The sequence below is a fragment of the Pangasianodon hypophthalmus genome, chromosome 26 (assembly GCF_027358585.1).
Source record: "Pangasianodon hypophthalmus isolate fPanHyp1 chromosome 26, fPanHyp1.pri, whole genome shotgun sequence".
Taxonomy (NCBI): domain Eukaryota; kingdom Metazoa; phylum Chordata; class Actinopteri; order Siluriformes; family Pangasiidae; genus Pangasianodon; species Pangasianodon hypophthalmus.
This window is the reverse complement of record NC_069735.1, coordinates 6,782,003-6,798,100: the sequence shown is the minus strand read 5'-3', so window position 1 is coordinate 6,798,100 and position 16,098 is coordinate 6,782,003. Positions and strand designations below refer to the sequence as shown.

The following is a 16,098-nucleotide window of genomic DNA, read 5'->3' as shown; positions in this document are numbered from 1 at the left end:
GTGCTGTAGGCTGATTGGCATTTCCAAATTGTCCGTAGTGTGTGAGTGTGTGTGTGATTGTGCCGTGTGATAGGATAGCACCCTGTCCAGGGTGTCCCCCACCTTGTGCCCCGAGTCCCCTGGGATAGGCTCCAGGCTCCCCACGACCCCGTGTAGGATAAGCAGTACCGAGAATGGATGGATGGACGAATGGATGTGTTTGTTGAAAGCAAGACAAGGCAAAGAGATATAAAAATCTAAAATGGCATCCTTTATTAATTTTATTTGATGAATTTTTAATTCATTCATTGTTAATTTAAGAGCGTGATTAATATGGAGTTTATTATGGAGCTACTGTGCCTTGGAAGAGCTGTTTTCCTCACTGCACTTGCTATTTAGGGGGGATTTACAGAATGATTATGAAATTAATTTGTCTTCAGATGTGAATTTTGAGTCATAACCATTATCCCAGCACATGAGCTGGAGTGACTAAGGCCTGCAGCTCAGCACAGAGCCATGAGGAAAGCACTGCGTTTCATTTAATTTAATGGACTGTCCTAAATGCTCGCTTTGACACTTGAACCCTCGACCACTCGCACACTATAGCTCCGTCACCAAAGTGCGGATTTGTTAGAGGAACTCAGGTCCGCCATTTGGGACAGGGCCGTTGGTCTTAGCCCAGGGACTTTCTGCTCCGCCATTGGCTCTCAGCTCAGAGGGGGCGGGGCTTGGCCACCTAGCCAGCCTGACAAAAGCACCGCGGTCCATTTCTCCATCAGAGTTACTGGAGCTGTTGAGTAATAACACACAGAAAGAGGAAGCGAGACTGAGAAATCTGAACACCATGATTATTGATCGAGTTTGTGAAGGCTATTCGGGGTTCGTGGACACCGACGCGGACGTCATGACGAGCCCGGTGAACCTGTGGTCGTTTTACGGATGCTGTTCTCCCGGAGCGGAGCCGGGACACGCGTCTCCGTGGCAGGCGAGCAGGGAGTGTGAGGAAGGCGGAAGCACCGCGGGGAGTCCACAGCGCCCTGACAGCGGCTTCAGCAGCGGCTACGGTACGCCTGGACACGGCCCTGTCCCAACCGGCTCTCTGAGCCATACACACATCCTCTACATAGGAACTGCTTATTAAATAATGGCCTTTACTCCCTGCGTAGAGCACTACACGACCAGGAGTGAGCCATCTGTAAATGACTTTAGTTGTAGTAGTTATGTTTAGGACTAAATAAAGACATTAAAAAAAAAAAAAAAAAAAATCCATTGATGATATTCATGACAGTCCAGTTAATTATTATTATTATTATTATTATTATTATTATTATTGTTGTTGTTGTTGTTGTTGTAGTGATGATGATGATGATGATTGTTATTATTATTGTTGTAGTGATGATGATGATGATAATAATAATAATTATTATTATTATCATAATAATAATAACAATAATAATAATAATAATAATGTTGATGGTGATAAATAATAATAATAATAATAATAATTATTATTATTATTATTATTATTATTATTATTATTATTACTAACACCACTGATTAATATTCAAAATCATTGTATTTTGTTGTGATTAAAAAAAAAAAAAAACAGTGTATACTAAAACACGTATTTTGAAGCATTTATGCATGGGGAAAAAAGCTATTTCAGCTAAACATACTGATTTATGTTTGTTTGTTTTAAAGTTGAAGCTCAGGATGGTTCACGGCAGCTGAGTCCACAGTACCAGGGTGTGCGCGTGAAAAACACAGTAAAAGAGCTCATTATGCAGAAACGGCACAGTGAAGTACAGGCAAGAATTTAATTATAGGTTATAAAATTCACTCCGGATGTTTTAATCTTGTTTGACAGTTCTTTATATGTTTCTTTTGAAAAATATGTTCATCTTCTAAAATGAATTGTTTTGCGTCTTTACAGGTGCAGCCAAATAAGAATGAAGTTGAATTCCCAGGTAATTATTATGAGAAAAAGAGAACTAATATTTATGAAGAGCCAAAGGAAATGGTAACGACCCATGGTGACCGGGATTAATTTGATTTATTTATGTGTATTTTTAGTCATAACTACTTTGCTTCAGAGTGGAAAAAGAGCAGCTGAGAGTGCCTCACCTCACTGCGTCACTAAAAGACCTGCCACAGAACACAACAATGTCCTGGTAATCATCTCTACCTGATACCTTTAAACACTATTCATCCTATTAGCTCATGTCAAAACATTCATTTCAATTCACTATGAGTATTTTGTGAGGTCCGAGAATCATATAGCTGTTTATTATCTGTAATGCAGTGTTTTGCTGTTTCTCCCAGTCTCCATATCTTTCAACTGAGAACATCCTGAAAGAGCAAAACATCTCTGAGGGACTCTGTGACATCTTCAGCAACACTGGGCTGTCTATCGAGTCGGTGAAGGTGCAGGGCAGCCTGATCTCAATCTGCCACCCACCTCAGGAGACACACGAAGCACTACCTACCCTCTATGCTACCACATCTAGCCCACTTTATAACAGCTGCCAGGCTCCTCAGGTTACAGAGAGCCCATACACACCTCCATTCCAGAGCCTGAGCCCACAGCATGGATTTGGGCCCAGTGGGAATACAGCTCCTCCAATTTCCTTTTTCCAGTGGCAGATCCAGCAGGAGGAGGAGAAAGTGGCTGGTTTGAGCCCTCTGGATCTCATCTCTAGGGATGGAGATGGAGATACGTGAGTGGTGGAGCTTTTCCTAAAGTTTGGGAACAGAACTGAAATCACAAAAAAAAACAACAAGAAAATCTGAATCTACAACCAAGAAGTGTTTCATTCCATAAATTATATGCATATATTTTTATATTTTTCAAACTAGATTATATATTTCTTAAGCCCAGAGGGAAATATTATTATTGAGTAAATAACAATATCTATAAAAATGTTAATGTATGTGAGGTGTGTGTGTGTATATATATGTATATGTATATATATATATATATATATATATATATATATATATATATATATATATATATATATACATTTTTAGATGAGCTTTTTTTTTTTAACATAAGATTTGACAGTTGTTGGTAGTAGACTCAGATTTTGGAACACTACTAAAGACAATCAAACATTCTAGTGTTTGTCCAAAAGAAATGAGAACTAATTTAGCAAACAGTTTTTGTGAGTTTTGTGAGTCAGTGAATATTTGCTGGTATTTGACAGTTCTGTTTGTTTGGCAGGTTCCTCCACATTGCGGTGGCCCAGGGTAGACGAGCCCTGGCCTACGTGCTCGCCAGGAAAATGAATGATATTGGCATGCTCGATGTCAAAGAGCATAACAACCAGGTAGGAGTTCAGTTTCACATAAATCACTCCTAGTATCTATAAACTCATATAACCTGTATATAAGACAGTAAATGCATCATCAAAATGCCACGATCCTTCCCATACCTTATTTTGTCTGACGTAAAATCAGGTGAAACAGAAAAAGGGCTTGGTCAGATCTGATACTAATGTTTTTTCAGAGTGCATTCCAAGTAAGCGTGGCAGCCAACCAGCATCTCATTGCGCAAGACCTCCTTTCAATGGGAGCCTTAGTAAACACTACAGACTCCTGGGGCCGCTCCCCCCTTCACGTGTGTGCTGAAAAGGGACACACTCTGATTCTACAGGTAAGCTCTGCTCCACCCTAAATGTGGAGTCCTTTACACCCTTTATTATAAGTGAAATGACGCTAAATTACATGTACTCACCCCGTTATTGAGTTATGTGAACTGAGTCAAGTTTTTAATTCTGAGTCATTTTTAATGACTCCACTCCGTCATCTCTAATTTCCTCATTTCTATTTAGTGTGAACACCCACAGATATGCCCTTAAGACTATAACGCACGTATATGTTTTCTCTTTTGCTAAAACTAACAAAAAAATTAATAATCCAAAAAGCAAAAAGTATTTATTTTCAAATAAATAATCCACTAAGCCTTGAATAAACTCACCTTGCCATATATTACTGTTAAGCAAACAAGACAAAACAAATGGTCAAATGTACTTTCTCAAGTGAATACAACATGATCAACATCTCTGTTTAAAAACATACAGAAAGGTTTCAGAAAATGTGACATTGGCAATTTACAGTGGAATAAACCACTTGTTTATTGCTGTGCTGAGATTGTATTGAGATGTGCTGTTACTGGAAAATAATCAACGACAGATTATTGTGTGATTTAATTCTTTACATATTTAGATATTAATACAGGATTAATGTTGTATATAAGACTTAAAACCGTACTGCTTTGAGGGACAAAACCACATTCTGACACACTGCCTTTTTAGTATATGACACAATGAGTTTAACTAAGCATTTAATAATTACACAACTTTCTTTCTGACCCTCTGAGCTATTATAGTTCATGTAGATCATGACTCTTATCCTCAGTCATAAACCGGTTAGAAATTTCAACAACAAAACACTAAAATGATCAGCTTAAAATGTAGCTTCAACTGTTCCACCTGACACATTTAAATAAACACAGTGAAGTCTTTCTGACCCGCCCAAAGTGATCTTGAGCAAATTAATCTTCAGGCATTAACCTTGTTCTGAACTGACTTGGCCTCTCTGCTTTTGCTGCCCTAATTCACTTCTTTTTTTTTTTTTTTTTGGTTTTGGGTGTGTGTGGGGGGGTCAGAATGTTACTAAAAAAACTTCCTCCTAATAACTTATCTTCATTTCCTTAAACTAGCAGCAGACAAGGCAGTCTAAAATTCCCCTGATCCTGCAAAACAGGTTCCAGAGCACAACCCCTTTTTTATATAGCTCATGTACAGACAAACATCTCCACAGTGCTGTCAACCATTAACTCAACTTGGCACGCAAACATGGTCGTAATCCTTAATGCCTCATTAAAATTAACACAGCAGTACAAGTTTTACTGTGCACGGTGCAGAGTAAATACTAAGCTGCCCTATTAATCTGCCTTGCTTTTGCCTACAATGCAACTGGTATAACATATAGGTACAAAAACAAATATTTAAAAAAAAAAAATCCATCATAATTGTGTGTCCATGCAGGCCATCCAAAAAGCGATGCAGAATAATGGCCTGAAGGTGAACATCGAGGCAGTCAACTATGATGGTGAGTATCACTTTTTCCCCTTCATAATTCGGCCAAAAAACTGGATATACAGATTATAATATCATTACGTGATTGTTTATATGTATCAATGGCCTGCAGGTTTTGAAATAAAGTTAGTTCTTGTTTTAAAGTGGAAGCTGATGAACACGCTATCTAAAACTACCTGTCTGAACATTATGAAATTAAATTTGACTGAATTCTGGAAAACTACAATAACAAAATCTATCTTTTTATAAAAGCTTTCAATGATCTTACATTTGTAAATGGATTTTTCCATATTTCAGTCTTCAGAATACAATGCAGCATATTTTGAAATGTTCATGATAATAATAGGATAAAGATTGTGATAGAATTAAGGTTTTGATCAGTTTTCCAAGATTGCAATTATATCATTTATAGACTCAAATCTGCATTAAATTCTCATTCTTGTTCACTCTCAGTGAAGCAGATTTGTGTGTCAACATTTTTTTTTCAACATTTTTTTTCCTCCCCTGTGTTAGGTCTTACCGCTCTACACATGGCTGTCCTGACCCACAATGCAGTGGTGCAGGATCTGAGCCGTGTGGCAGCACCTCAGTCTCCCCAAACCGCAGCTCTGATGCAGAAGAGGAAGATGCTCGGCGAATGTATCAACACTCTCCTGCTTATGGGTGCATCTTATGGTACAAAGGTAAGTGCTGCCATTTCAGTGCTCCATAATAGTTCAAAAAAATCCTGTGCTGTACTAGATCTTCACGCTTTTGATTCTTTCAGGATCGCAAAAGTGGACGTACTGCCTTGCACATGGCTGCTGAGGAAGCCAACGTTGAGCTTTTGCGTCTTTTCCTGGACCAGCCGGACTCTCTTTCTGTGATCAATGCCAAGGTGAGACACCATTATCATGATGTCAAATAATTGTACATGCTAGCAGCTAAGCACGGTACTTCTCTGATGTGACGCACCTTATTCTGGCAAATATCATCAGAATTATTGATTGATTCATTAATTCTTCATCAGTAACCTTCAGTAACAGTCAGTCATGAGATGCCAGTCCATCACAGGGCACCATGCACACACACACACACGTTTGCACTCATTCACCTAAGGGCAATTTAGAGTAGCTAATCCACCTATTGGCATGTTTTTGGGATGTGGAGAACCCGGAGGAAACCCACATGGACACAGGGGAACATGAAAAACTCCACACAAACAGTACTCAAACCAGGAACCATGGAGCTGCGAGGCAGAAAAAACCACCAATCTGAGAACTTGGTTTAGCATTAGCTATCTTATACTTCACACCGTTGATTAAAGTGAATCAAGTAACAAGATACTTGTTCATCCATATTGTGTCTTTTGGCCTAACCTGTTGTGTAAAGCCTACAAATTAAAAGCAAATCTGTCCTGCACAGGCATATAATGGCAACACAGCACTGCACATGGCTGCTGCGCAAAATGGCCGTCAAGCGCAGGCACACGCCGTACAGCTGCTGATGAGGAGAGGAGCTGATCCTAGTGCCAAGAACCTGGAGAACGAGCAGCCCATTCAGCTCGTGCCTGAGGGGCATGTCGGGGATCAGGTGAGCATCAGATACAAGCCGAGTTTGACAGCGTTGACAAAATACAATGCATCATTCAGATACTGGAATCTTAGCTTGTCATGAGCTTCATGGTCATTATTTATTGGAGAGCTTATTGCAATTATTTATTGTGACAATTTATTAATTTTCTTTTTTTCCCCATTTCCTTCAGGTGAGAAGGATCCTGAAAGGCCGCGGCCCGCAGGTTCGTTCCTGCTTGCTGTAGTAAGACCGATCTCGCCCGATCTCCGTCCGTCAGAAACACTGTCAGTCAGGCAGTCCGATCTGTGTACAGTCTCATTTGCCGGTATAAGGCAGATGTCAGTTGTTTCTATGAAACAAAGTTAACATTGTTCACTACTGTGTAGTAGAAGAGAAAGGGAAGTTGAGCTCAGAGTACATGGTACAAGATTTTTAATTAGGAATTAACAAACATGAAATGAAAAGAAAAACAAACAGGAAAAAATTAAGAGTTTATGAAAGTTACAGTGAAATTTGCATCTGTGACACCTCTGGGCTCTGGCGTGTAAAGGGTGGTTTTCCATTATATCGTTAATTCTAATATATTGTGATATATAATATATGTAGTCAGCATGTGTACTGGTGTTTGGGTTTTATTTTATTTTATTTTATTGTATTTTAATTAATCCATTTTCCAAGAGAGTGCTGGTGGAAGGCTATGTATGGAAAAACAAAGTTCATGGTTATCAGAATGATTAACCATTGCCTAGTCATCAGACTCCAGCTCTGTGCCAGCTTCCTCATTTTTCTAATGTTCTCTTGATCTGAAACGATAAAATAAGCTAAAATACCTTTCAGCATGCTGACCTTGAAAATGTGGGCAGCTTGGAATATATTCAGATTTGCAGATGCCTATTTAAACACAGCTATTTAATTTTTGTGTGTAAAGTGCATGAATAATGTTCAAAACATAACACTCAAGGCGTTTATGATGACTTTATCTATGCCATATTTTTGGTTGCACTTATCGTATGATCTTTGTTATCTTTAGCGTGCCAACATATTAAATATGTCACGAGTTATAAGGATTACATTTCTATTACATTTATGTGTATATATCTGTGTCTGTATTAGTTTTTTGCATAAATAATCTAAACATCTTGATTACACTGGTGATGGGGTTGCAAAGTGTACATGTATAAGTCATGTTGGTGAATCATAAATAAAGATTTAATTATATAAACCTCATCATGTGTACATGTATAAGTCATGTTGGTGAATCATAAATAAAGATTTAATTATATAAACCTCATCATGTGTACATGTATAAGTCATGTTGGTGAATCATAAATAAAGATTTAATTATATAAACCTCATAATTTCTATATTGTTTTAGTTTATGAGAACAGAATCACTGCAATGAAATAAGGGAGCTAGAACTAGGCTCAATCAGATCTACACTCTTGGGAAAAAAAGAAAGCTGCAAGAACTCTTTGCATAGTTAAGGATTCATAGCTTTCTAAAAAAACATCCTGAATCCAGGGTTTCTCAAACTTTCTGCAGCCAGAGATCCCTTTAACTGTGAAATGAATTCAGATTTATTTTAGAGTACAGATTATTTCACGAATGTTAACCAACTATTCAAATATTAGGTTCATTTAAATAAGTACAATAATATTTTTTAGACTGTTTATTAGGGCCATAGAGTTTTTTTATTCCTGAACATTTCACTGAAAAAACATATTACACTCAAACTTGATATTATTTATGGGATGACTTGTTATTTAGTTATTGAGTTTTGGATTAAACCTATTTAACTCAAGTGACGAATAACGTCAGCTAAAGACTATAGTACCTCAATCATGAGTTTAAATCAGATTGATTGGTGATTTCCAGCACTGTAACAATATAAAGACAGAGCCTTTGGCTGTGCTTCCTGGTTCCCCGGGGATCCCTGGACCCCACTTTGAGAACCACAGCTTTAATCATTACCCCAGAGGAATAGCAAAAAGACTCCAGATTGAATCCATGAGTATAAAGTTATGTATACTTATTTTCAGTTAGCATGTGTGTTAGTATTTTTTTAATATTTGTTAATTAATTAATCTATTTTTAGAGGGAATGTGAAAACAAACTGAACATAAGCAACAAGTTACAAAAACAAGTTCTTGTTTATCAGAGTGATCACATCTAACCTTTGCCCAGTACCTTTGTGCCAGTCATCACCGTTCAGCTCTGTGCCAACTTCCTCCTGTTTTTATTCAAATGTTTTCGTGATCCTAAAAGATACCATAAGCACTTCTGGATGCCAGACATGCAACATGAGTCTATGAGGCAAACTATGTTGAATACTGACCTGGAAATTGTGAACAGCTCATTAAATAATCAGATTTGCATTACAAACTTGTATTAAAAAACAGCTATTATATTCTTGTATGAAGGATAAAAAAAGATACTATGACCATCCTAAATGTCTAATAAAGATCAAATTAAATCTGTCTGGAGGCTACATTTTTGTTCAAAGGGACAAATATTTAGACTTTTCAATATACAGTATACTTTATGTTTTATATATATATATATATATATATATATATATATATATATATATATATATATATGAAACATTATGTATATGTGTGTGTATGTTACTTGGTATATTTCATTGTATTTTATATATTACAGATTACAGATACAATACTATGCAAAATGTATTAATTTATGAAAAATCTATGAAAAATATGGAAAACCAAGATGCTTAAAAATCATTAAAAATTCTCTAAATTTAAAAAAAAATGCTATCAAGGACACATCATTATTTGTTTGGACCACTCTTTAAACAGGATCAGTTCTCTTGGTTACACTGTTGTGCACAGTGATAAGGATAGACTTATCAAAACCTGAAGAACATGCCACAATTCTTCTGCAAACATTTATTTTTGACTGTATCTGCAGGTCCCAGACATGAAGTCTCATGATCTGGGCTCTGGGGAGGTCATACCACATGTTACTTTCCTCCTGTGGTTTCTGTTTGCTCAAAATAGTTCTTTAACTGTGTCTGTTTCTTATTGATGCAGAACGCAGAAAACATAAAATACACATCAACTCTGTCTTGCACAGTACTGAATATGAGACAGGTACCTAACCCTAATCCTGGAGTACCCCCTGTCCTGCACATTTTAGTGTTTTCCCTGTTGTAACACACCCACTTCAACTCAGCAAACTCTATTAATTAACTGAATAGTGGAATCATGTGAGTAAGAGAGGTGGAAAACACTAAGATATACAGGACAGGGGGTACTCCAGGACCAGAGCTGGGAATCTGTAATCAAATCTGTAAACAAAAACCAATTGTGTAAATCTGTCATGTGTAAATGTCCACATTTATGTCAGTTTTGCTGAAGCTAATATTATCTCTGCAGTTAATCTTATCCTTTATATGATACGTTACTGAATGTAATATTTAATTCTGTTATGGGAAAATGGCCCTAAAATATTTTGTTTACTGGGTGTTTCGGTCATGTTTGACAATGAATTATGTTTTGTAAATCTAACTAACGTCATAGTAGAGTTTGTCAAATGGCTTCTGTAGCCCCTGGAAACACTAAACTGTGTATATATATTTGGCTACACCCTTCACAAAACTCATTGTATGAGCCATGTTGAATATAATTGAAAATTATAAAATTATTAGAAAATTATAAAATTAATAGAGAAAAAGAGAAAAAATTCCAGATGCATACATAAATTACAGAACTATTAAACCATTATATACAAATAAGCTAACACGTATTACTTAAATAAAAATTTAAAAACAGACCATCTAGGAATTTAATACTTAAACAGTACAAAATGTTTCAACTTACTGCCAACATCCTCCTTTTCATGAAGACAGGAGGGAGGAAAATGCATAACAAATAATACCTATTAATAAAGGTTGCCCATAATAGAGTGTGTGAATAAAAGAGTGTGACAAAGTTTCTGACTTTCAAATAAAGGAAGTTTATTTGCTTTTCAGTCCTTGGGGAAAAGCAGAGCTTGAGCTTGAGCTTGAGCTTGAGAGCAGATCATTAAAACATTTCACACAGCCACTACTGCATTAAACGTCCCATCTTTCGATCCTCCATCTGGCGATTAATGAAGACCCTGTGCTCTTTGTACTTTTTTGTTGACTGAGACTCAAATGAAAGCTAATTACTAGTCTGTATGTCAGCACAGGGCAGAACTAAAATGGGTTCCTTATGTAAGATCACGCTTGCAAAACCAAAACTCAGTATGACGTTGTTTGTGAGGGAGTAGTTTCATCCTGCCCAACAGACACAAAGGAAAAACCTGCAAGGAATGCATGATTATTTTAGCCCTATGAATACAAAATGAAGAAAATTAAGAGACTTTCTGTCAGGAAGTGTAAATTCAGTTTCTGCTCCCCCTTTCAACATATATGCCAGCCTGGGAAAACCCTTCACACAGTCAAATTTTATACTATATGCAGTTCTGAAAACTACAGGCTTTCCTGAGCTGAAATGTTTCTCTTCTGCAGGTATCTCAAACAGACGGAAAGTTCAAGCATTTTAAAATCTGGTTATCTACAAATCTGAAAAGGGAGAAAATTGCATTTAAAAATTTCTTTCCAATTCCACTGAAAGATGCTCTGTCTACTTATGGAAAAAATGACATTGTAAAAGGATAAGTTTACACTTGGAAATGAGTTCTCACTTTGATTATCAGCATCATCCAGTGTCTGTCTCATCACCTGAGGTAAAAGTCCCTCATTACTAGATCTTCAGTTATCTGATCTCTGTTCACAATAACATTGGTGGGGAAATAATCACTGATTAATTCAGTCAGTTCTGTTGACTAACTTTCTATTTATTAATGTTCTTGTAAGATCATTTAAATGTTTTAAAATCCGCTGTCATTTGTATACACTGTGTAAGTGCTCTTCTCTGTTTTGATGATGATGCGATGGTGATGGTGCCAGTATCTGATCACAAACTAATTGATTAGGCTTGTCTGTATCACTATATAGTATGGAACTATCCACATCCTTGCTCAAATTGTGAGAAAAAGCAACTTAACTAGCAAGGTTTTAGACATCATTAGGGAGGCTGACTGCGTTTATAGCTGTGTTTGTTAAATTGTCTCCTAACGTAACTGTGCTACAGTTCAAGTGCAGTTAAAATCACATCATCAAGTTTCCTGATGGCGCTACACTTGTGGGGTTTATCAGCAACAATGATGAATCAGCATACAGGGAGGAGGTGAACCAGCTGGCAGAATGGTGTAGACACAACAATCTATCTCTTAAAGTCAATAAGACTAATGAGATGATTGTCGACTTCAGGAGGACCTGAATAGAGCACTCACCAAAAGCTCCACGTTTCGTGGTGTGCACATGACAGAGAACCTGTCCTGGACTCTCACTACCTGCCTAGCCAAGAAGGCCCAGCAGCACCTCCACTTCCTGTGGAGGCTGCAGAGGCATCCTCACCTCCATCTACAGAGGGACAATAGAGAGCGTCCTGACCAGCTGTCTCACCATGTGGTACAGGAACTGCACAGTCGCTGACCACGAGACCCTGCACCAGAGTGTGAGAACAGCTGAAAAGATCTCTCTACCCACCATCAACACCTCATACAACAACTGCTGCATCCGCAAAGCCACCAGCATTGCAGATGACCCCTCTCACCCATATCATGGGCTCTGCCTTCTTGCAGAAGGTACAGGAGTATCCATGCCACCACCCGCAGAATCCACAAACAGTATCTTCCCTGAGGCAGTCAGATTACTCAACATCCTGTTGCTCAACACCCTCCCAATGCTCACCTGGACTAGTCGAACACCTAACCCAGTGTGACTCAGTACCACTGCACGCCCCACTTTACAGACACTTTATGGAACACTAAACATATTGTTACACTCCCACACTCCTACACTTCCAAATAGTTTACAGTTTACAGTCCATCTTCTGTGTATTTATTGTGCTGTATATTTTATTGCCCTGCACTCATCACTGTTTTGTATTTGCTTTTTATGTAGTCTTGTGTACTGTTATGTGTTGCACCATGGTCCTGGAGAAACGACAATTTGTTCCATTGTATACAAGCTATATAGGAATGACAGTAAAAACCCACCTGACCTGAATTAACTTGATGAGACGTGAGCTTTTTAGGCAGACAGCCAAGGCAAGATTAGAATATATCTTGAATATAACCATTTCCATTAGTCTGGTAATATATATATATATATATATTCTCTTAAAATAGAGATGCCAGAGACACTCAATTTAGATTTTGATAAAATCTGATTTTTTTTTTGTTCATTTTAGCTGTTTCCCTAGACCACTATACATACTGTATAGTATATATAAAATTGTACAATAGTAGTTGTGTAGTTGTACAATTGTATTATATAATTCCAATCCCTGATGTTTCTGTTAATGATCAAATAACATTGTGCATCCTACAAAAGTCCCTGTGAGGCTTGTGACAGTATGATTGTACTGATTTTTAATTGTTTTATTCTCTCATTGCTATATATAGTTATAATTATTATAATTATGGGAATAAAGCAGACAATAAAACAGTTTTTATTATAAAATTCTAAAAGTTAAATCAAGCAAACCTCAATTATGTATGCTTTCACTGTAATTTTTAGTAGTTCTTTAATTCATGAAGTGCCATAACTGGATTAGCAAAATCAGGAGAGGGCCTAACATTAACAACGTGTTTTTCCAGCTTTTAATTCAAAAGATACCAGCAGTACATTTACTAATACAAACGTTGGCCATTAGGAGTAGATTAGATTAACTTGGTTAATTTATGATTAATGATTAACTTATTAGAAGGTAGGGAAGGCTATGTGGACTATAAACAGACTCCACAGCTCAGGTGTTTGCTTTAAATTTACTTTAAAGCCACCATGGTAACACATATGCTATATAAAAAGGTTTTAAAGAGACAGTGTTTTGTTTTCTTCTTCTTTTTAATCTTACTAAAGTAGAACCATGATTCTTCAAGCTTTATTGTTTACTGAAAAGCAGCATTGTTGAAAGGACACCCTATAGGTCTTTACTCAGGAAGAGTATTCGTTTTCAAATAAACTAATATAATGCATTGAAAAAAACATATTAACCTTTTCTGCATTTTATGTTAAAATATGAACATAAACAGGCTTCTACAAAGTTTTATAAACCCATTAAAAAACACATTTAGACCCATTACACTGACACTCAAATTGAGCCCAGATACACCACATTTCAATTTTTTATCCTTCAGATGCTTCTTCAACCTGATTATTCATATGTAGCATGTTCAGACAGGACAGAGTTGGAAAAAGCACAGCTCTGTCTATATAAAGCCTCACAGAAAAAAATGCCATGAGGTCAAAGGAATTGTCTGTTGTCCCCTGAGACTTTTCCTAGAACTGGTTGCTTATCCAAACTGAGTGCTTTAGTCAGGGAGGTGACCAATAACCCAAAGTTCACACTGACAGAAATCCAGAGGTTTTGACTGGAAAACATTCCCAAACTACAGCCATCTCTGCAGTGCTCCACTAAAGGCCTTTATGGTAGAGCGGCCACACAGAAGCCACTCCTCAATGAGATGCACATGACTGCTCACTTGAAGTTTGCCAAAAGGCACCTAAAGGGCTCTCAGGCCATGAAGAACAAGATTATCTGGTCTGACAAAACTAAGTTTAAGCTTTTTGGCTAAAACATACAGGCAAGATAGTGCAGGGACAAGTCTGTGGATGTCCTTGAGTGACCCAGTTAGATCCTGGACTTGAACCTGCTTGATCTCTAGAGAGACCGAAAAAAAAAAATAGGTACAATGACAATCCCCAGTGTACCTGACACAGCTTGAGATTTTCTGCACACTGATCTCTGCAGCACAAGGCAAATCTTTTATTCATTTATTTATTTTATGTTTTAGGAAGTGGAGAACAGCACTGTAACATAATCAAGGCTTTAAAACCATGCCCTTACCTCAACAGGTTCAAAGGAAACACTACTACATAAAAAGTAATGATGATGATGTTTAATTTTTAACTATGAAATTGTATGCTTCCTCATTTATAGGTGGCGATCTGGGTGAGTGAGCAGTAAGCATGACAGACTTTGGAGGGATGAAGGGGGTTTTGTTTAATTAGGATTATTTAATCATTGATCAAATCACTGATTTGGTTAAATTGGCCTCTACATAACAAGGTAAAATGAAAGTAATGTTGAGGTGGGCAAGCTCTGGAAGTGGGCAGGTGCACACCTAAGAGCTGCCCTTCTACTGGGCAGATGCAATCAGATAGTCTTTCAACAATCCACTGTACTGGCAAATGCACAAGGAGGTAGTTCAGTGTGGTTCACAGACAGGTTGGACTTTGGGCCAGGATTAGTTGGTGCGTGATTGGCCACATGTACAGCTGTATGCTGCCACTGCTGAGAATGACAGTGCAGCGTATCCATTAGACTTTGCCCCAGTGTTTTTGATAGCCCCATTTTGGTCATACAAACCATGATCATGCCTGTACGTAATGTTACTGACGGGTCTTCCTTCTCCATTACCCCTGGGACCAGCCCTATTGTGCCTTGTACCTGTGTCTAGTAGGGCTCTCAATAGCCATGTGTAAGTGACCTCCAGCTGGTGGGTCACTCACCAGCCGTTTGTGTGCTTTGGGGAGCACCATAAAGGGGCTTCACTATCTAAAGGCAGATTAGCCATTGGGTAAAGGAAGTGATTACACAGATATTCAAGCACAGGCGAAAAAGCACCTTCTTCTGTTTAATGTGATTATTTAATGTGAAATGCACTATAACTGCCTCCTGCTAAGAAGAGTGCCACTTGCAGACTTATGCAAGGAGGTCACCATTTAACTTTGCCAGACTTTACTGAATGAATTTATATATTTCTATAAAGCTGCTTTGTTACAATGGCCATTGATAAAATACAAATCAAATTGAATTGAATGTTGCTTCATTACACCCTGTGTGCTCCATAGTGCAATTAAATGATTCTTATCCTCAACAGAGGACAGTATCAGCACTGTAAGTGATTCTCATATTTAATAGAGTATCTGCATTATTTATGTGTATTGTTTGTTATTGACTCACAATTTGTGATATGTGGTTTCCACCAGTTCTGAAATGAAAAGTAAAGAAGTAGAATGAAGGATTAGTTGTGTAACCATGGCACCACAACTAAGTGGAGGACACCTTGTTCACTTGGGTTGACAAAAATGGCCAGAGGACGAATATGATGTAGGGGGGATTTTTTTTTTTTTATCTGTTACCCGTCTGGTATGTCATTAGGTCTCAACTTTATTATCTGGCAGAGAAACAAACTCATGGAAAGTCCAAACGACTAGTCCCAGAGGAAACCTCCCTGGTGGTCTTCCACTGTCACATATGACTTGCTGGAATGTACACATTGTGCAAAGGTGTGCTGATTAAACTGGTAACTCACTGTAAATAAAGGACCTATTTTAACA

The 16,098-nt window shown here is 37.6% G+C and overlaps 1 protein-coding gene across 1 annotated transcript; it reads left to right on the top strand.

Annotated features, from left to right (window-relative positions):
• The first annotated feature begins 746 nt into the window (after positions 1 to 746).
• On the top strand, positions 747 to 7,985 carry nfkbiz (nuclear factor of kappa light polypeptide gene enhancer in B-cells inhibitor, zeta). Its single transcript, XM_026932045.3, has 12 exons — positions 747 to 1,043; positions 1,681 to 1,787; positions 1,913 to 1,946; positions 2,053 to 2,150; positions 2,302 to 2,696; positions 3,203 to 3,308; positions 3,488 to 3,634; positions 5,031 to 5,094; positions 5,595 to 5,764; positions 5,848 to 5,958; positions 6,486 to 6,653; positions 6,826 to 7,985. Exons 1-12 carry the CDS (start codon positions 824 to 826, stop codon positions 6,877 to 6,879), a joined length of 1,674 nt encoding a protein of 557 aa, XP_026787846.2. The 5' UTR covers positions 747 to 823; the 3' UTR covers positions 6,880 to 7,985.
• The last annotated feature ends 8,113 nt before the right edge of the window (positions 7,986 to 16,098 follow it).

Excerpts from the sequence above, each read along its gene's own strand:
- nfkbiz (XM_026932045.3), top strand. The coding sequence starts at position 824 with ATGATTATTGATCGAGTTTGTGAAGGCTATTCGGGGTTCGTGGACACC. Across the intron at positions 2,697-3,202 it reads AGGGATGGAGATGGAGATAC|GTTCCTCCACATTGCGGTGG; the intron begins GTGAGTGGTGGA and ends TTTGTTTGGCAG. Across the intron at positions 6,654-6,825 it reads AGGGGCATGTCGGGGATCAG|GTGAGAAGGATCCTGAAAGG; the intron begins GTGAGCATCAGA and ends CATTTCCTTCAG.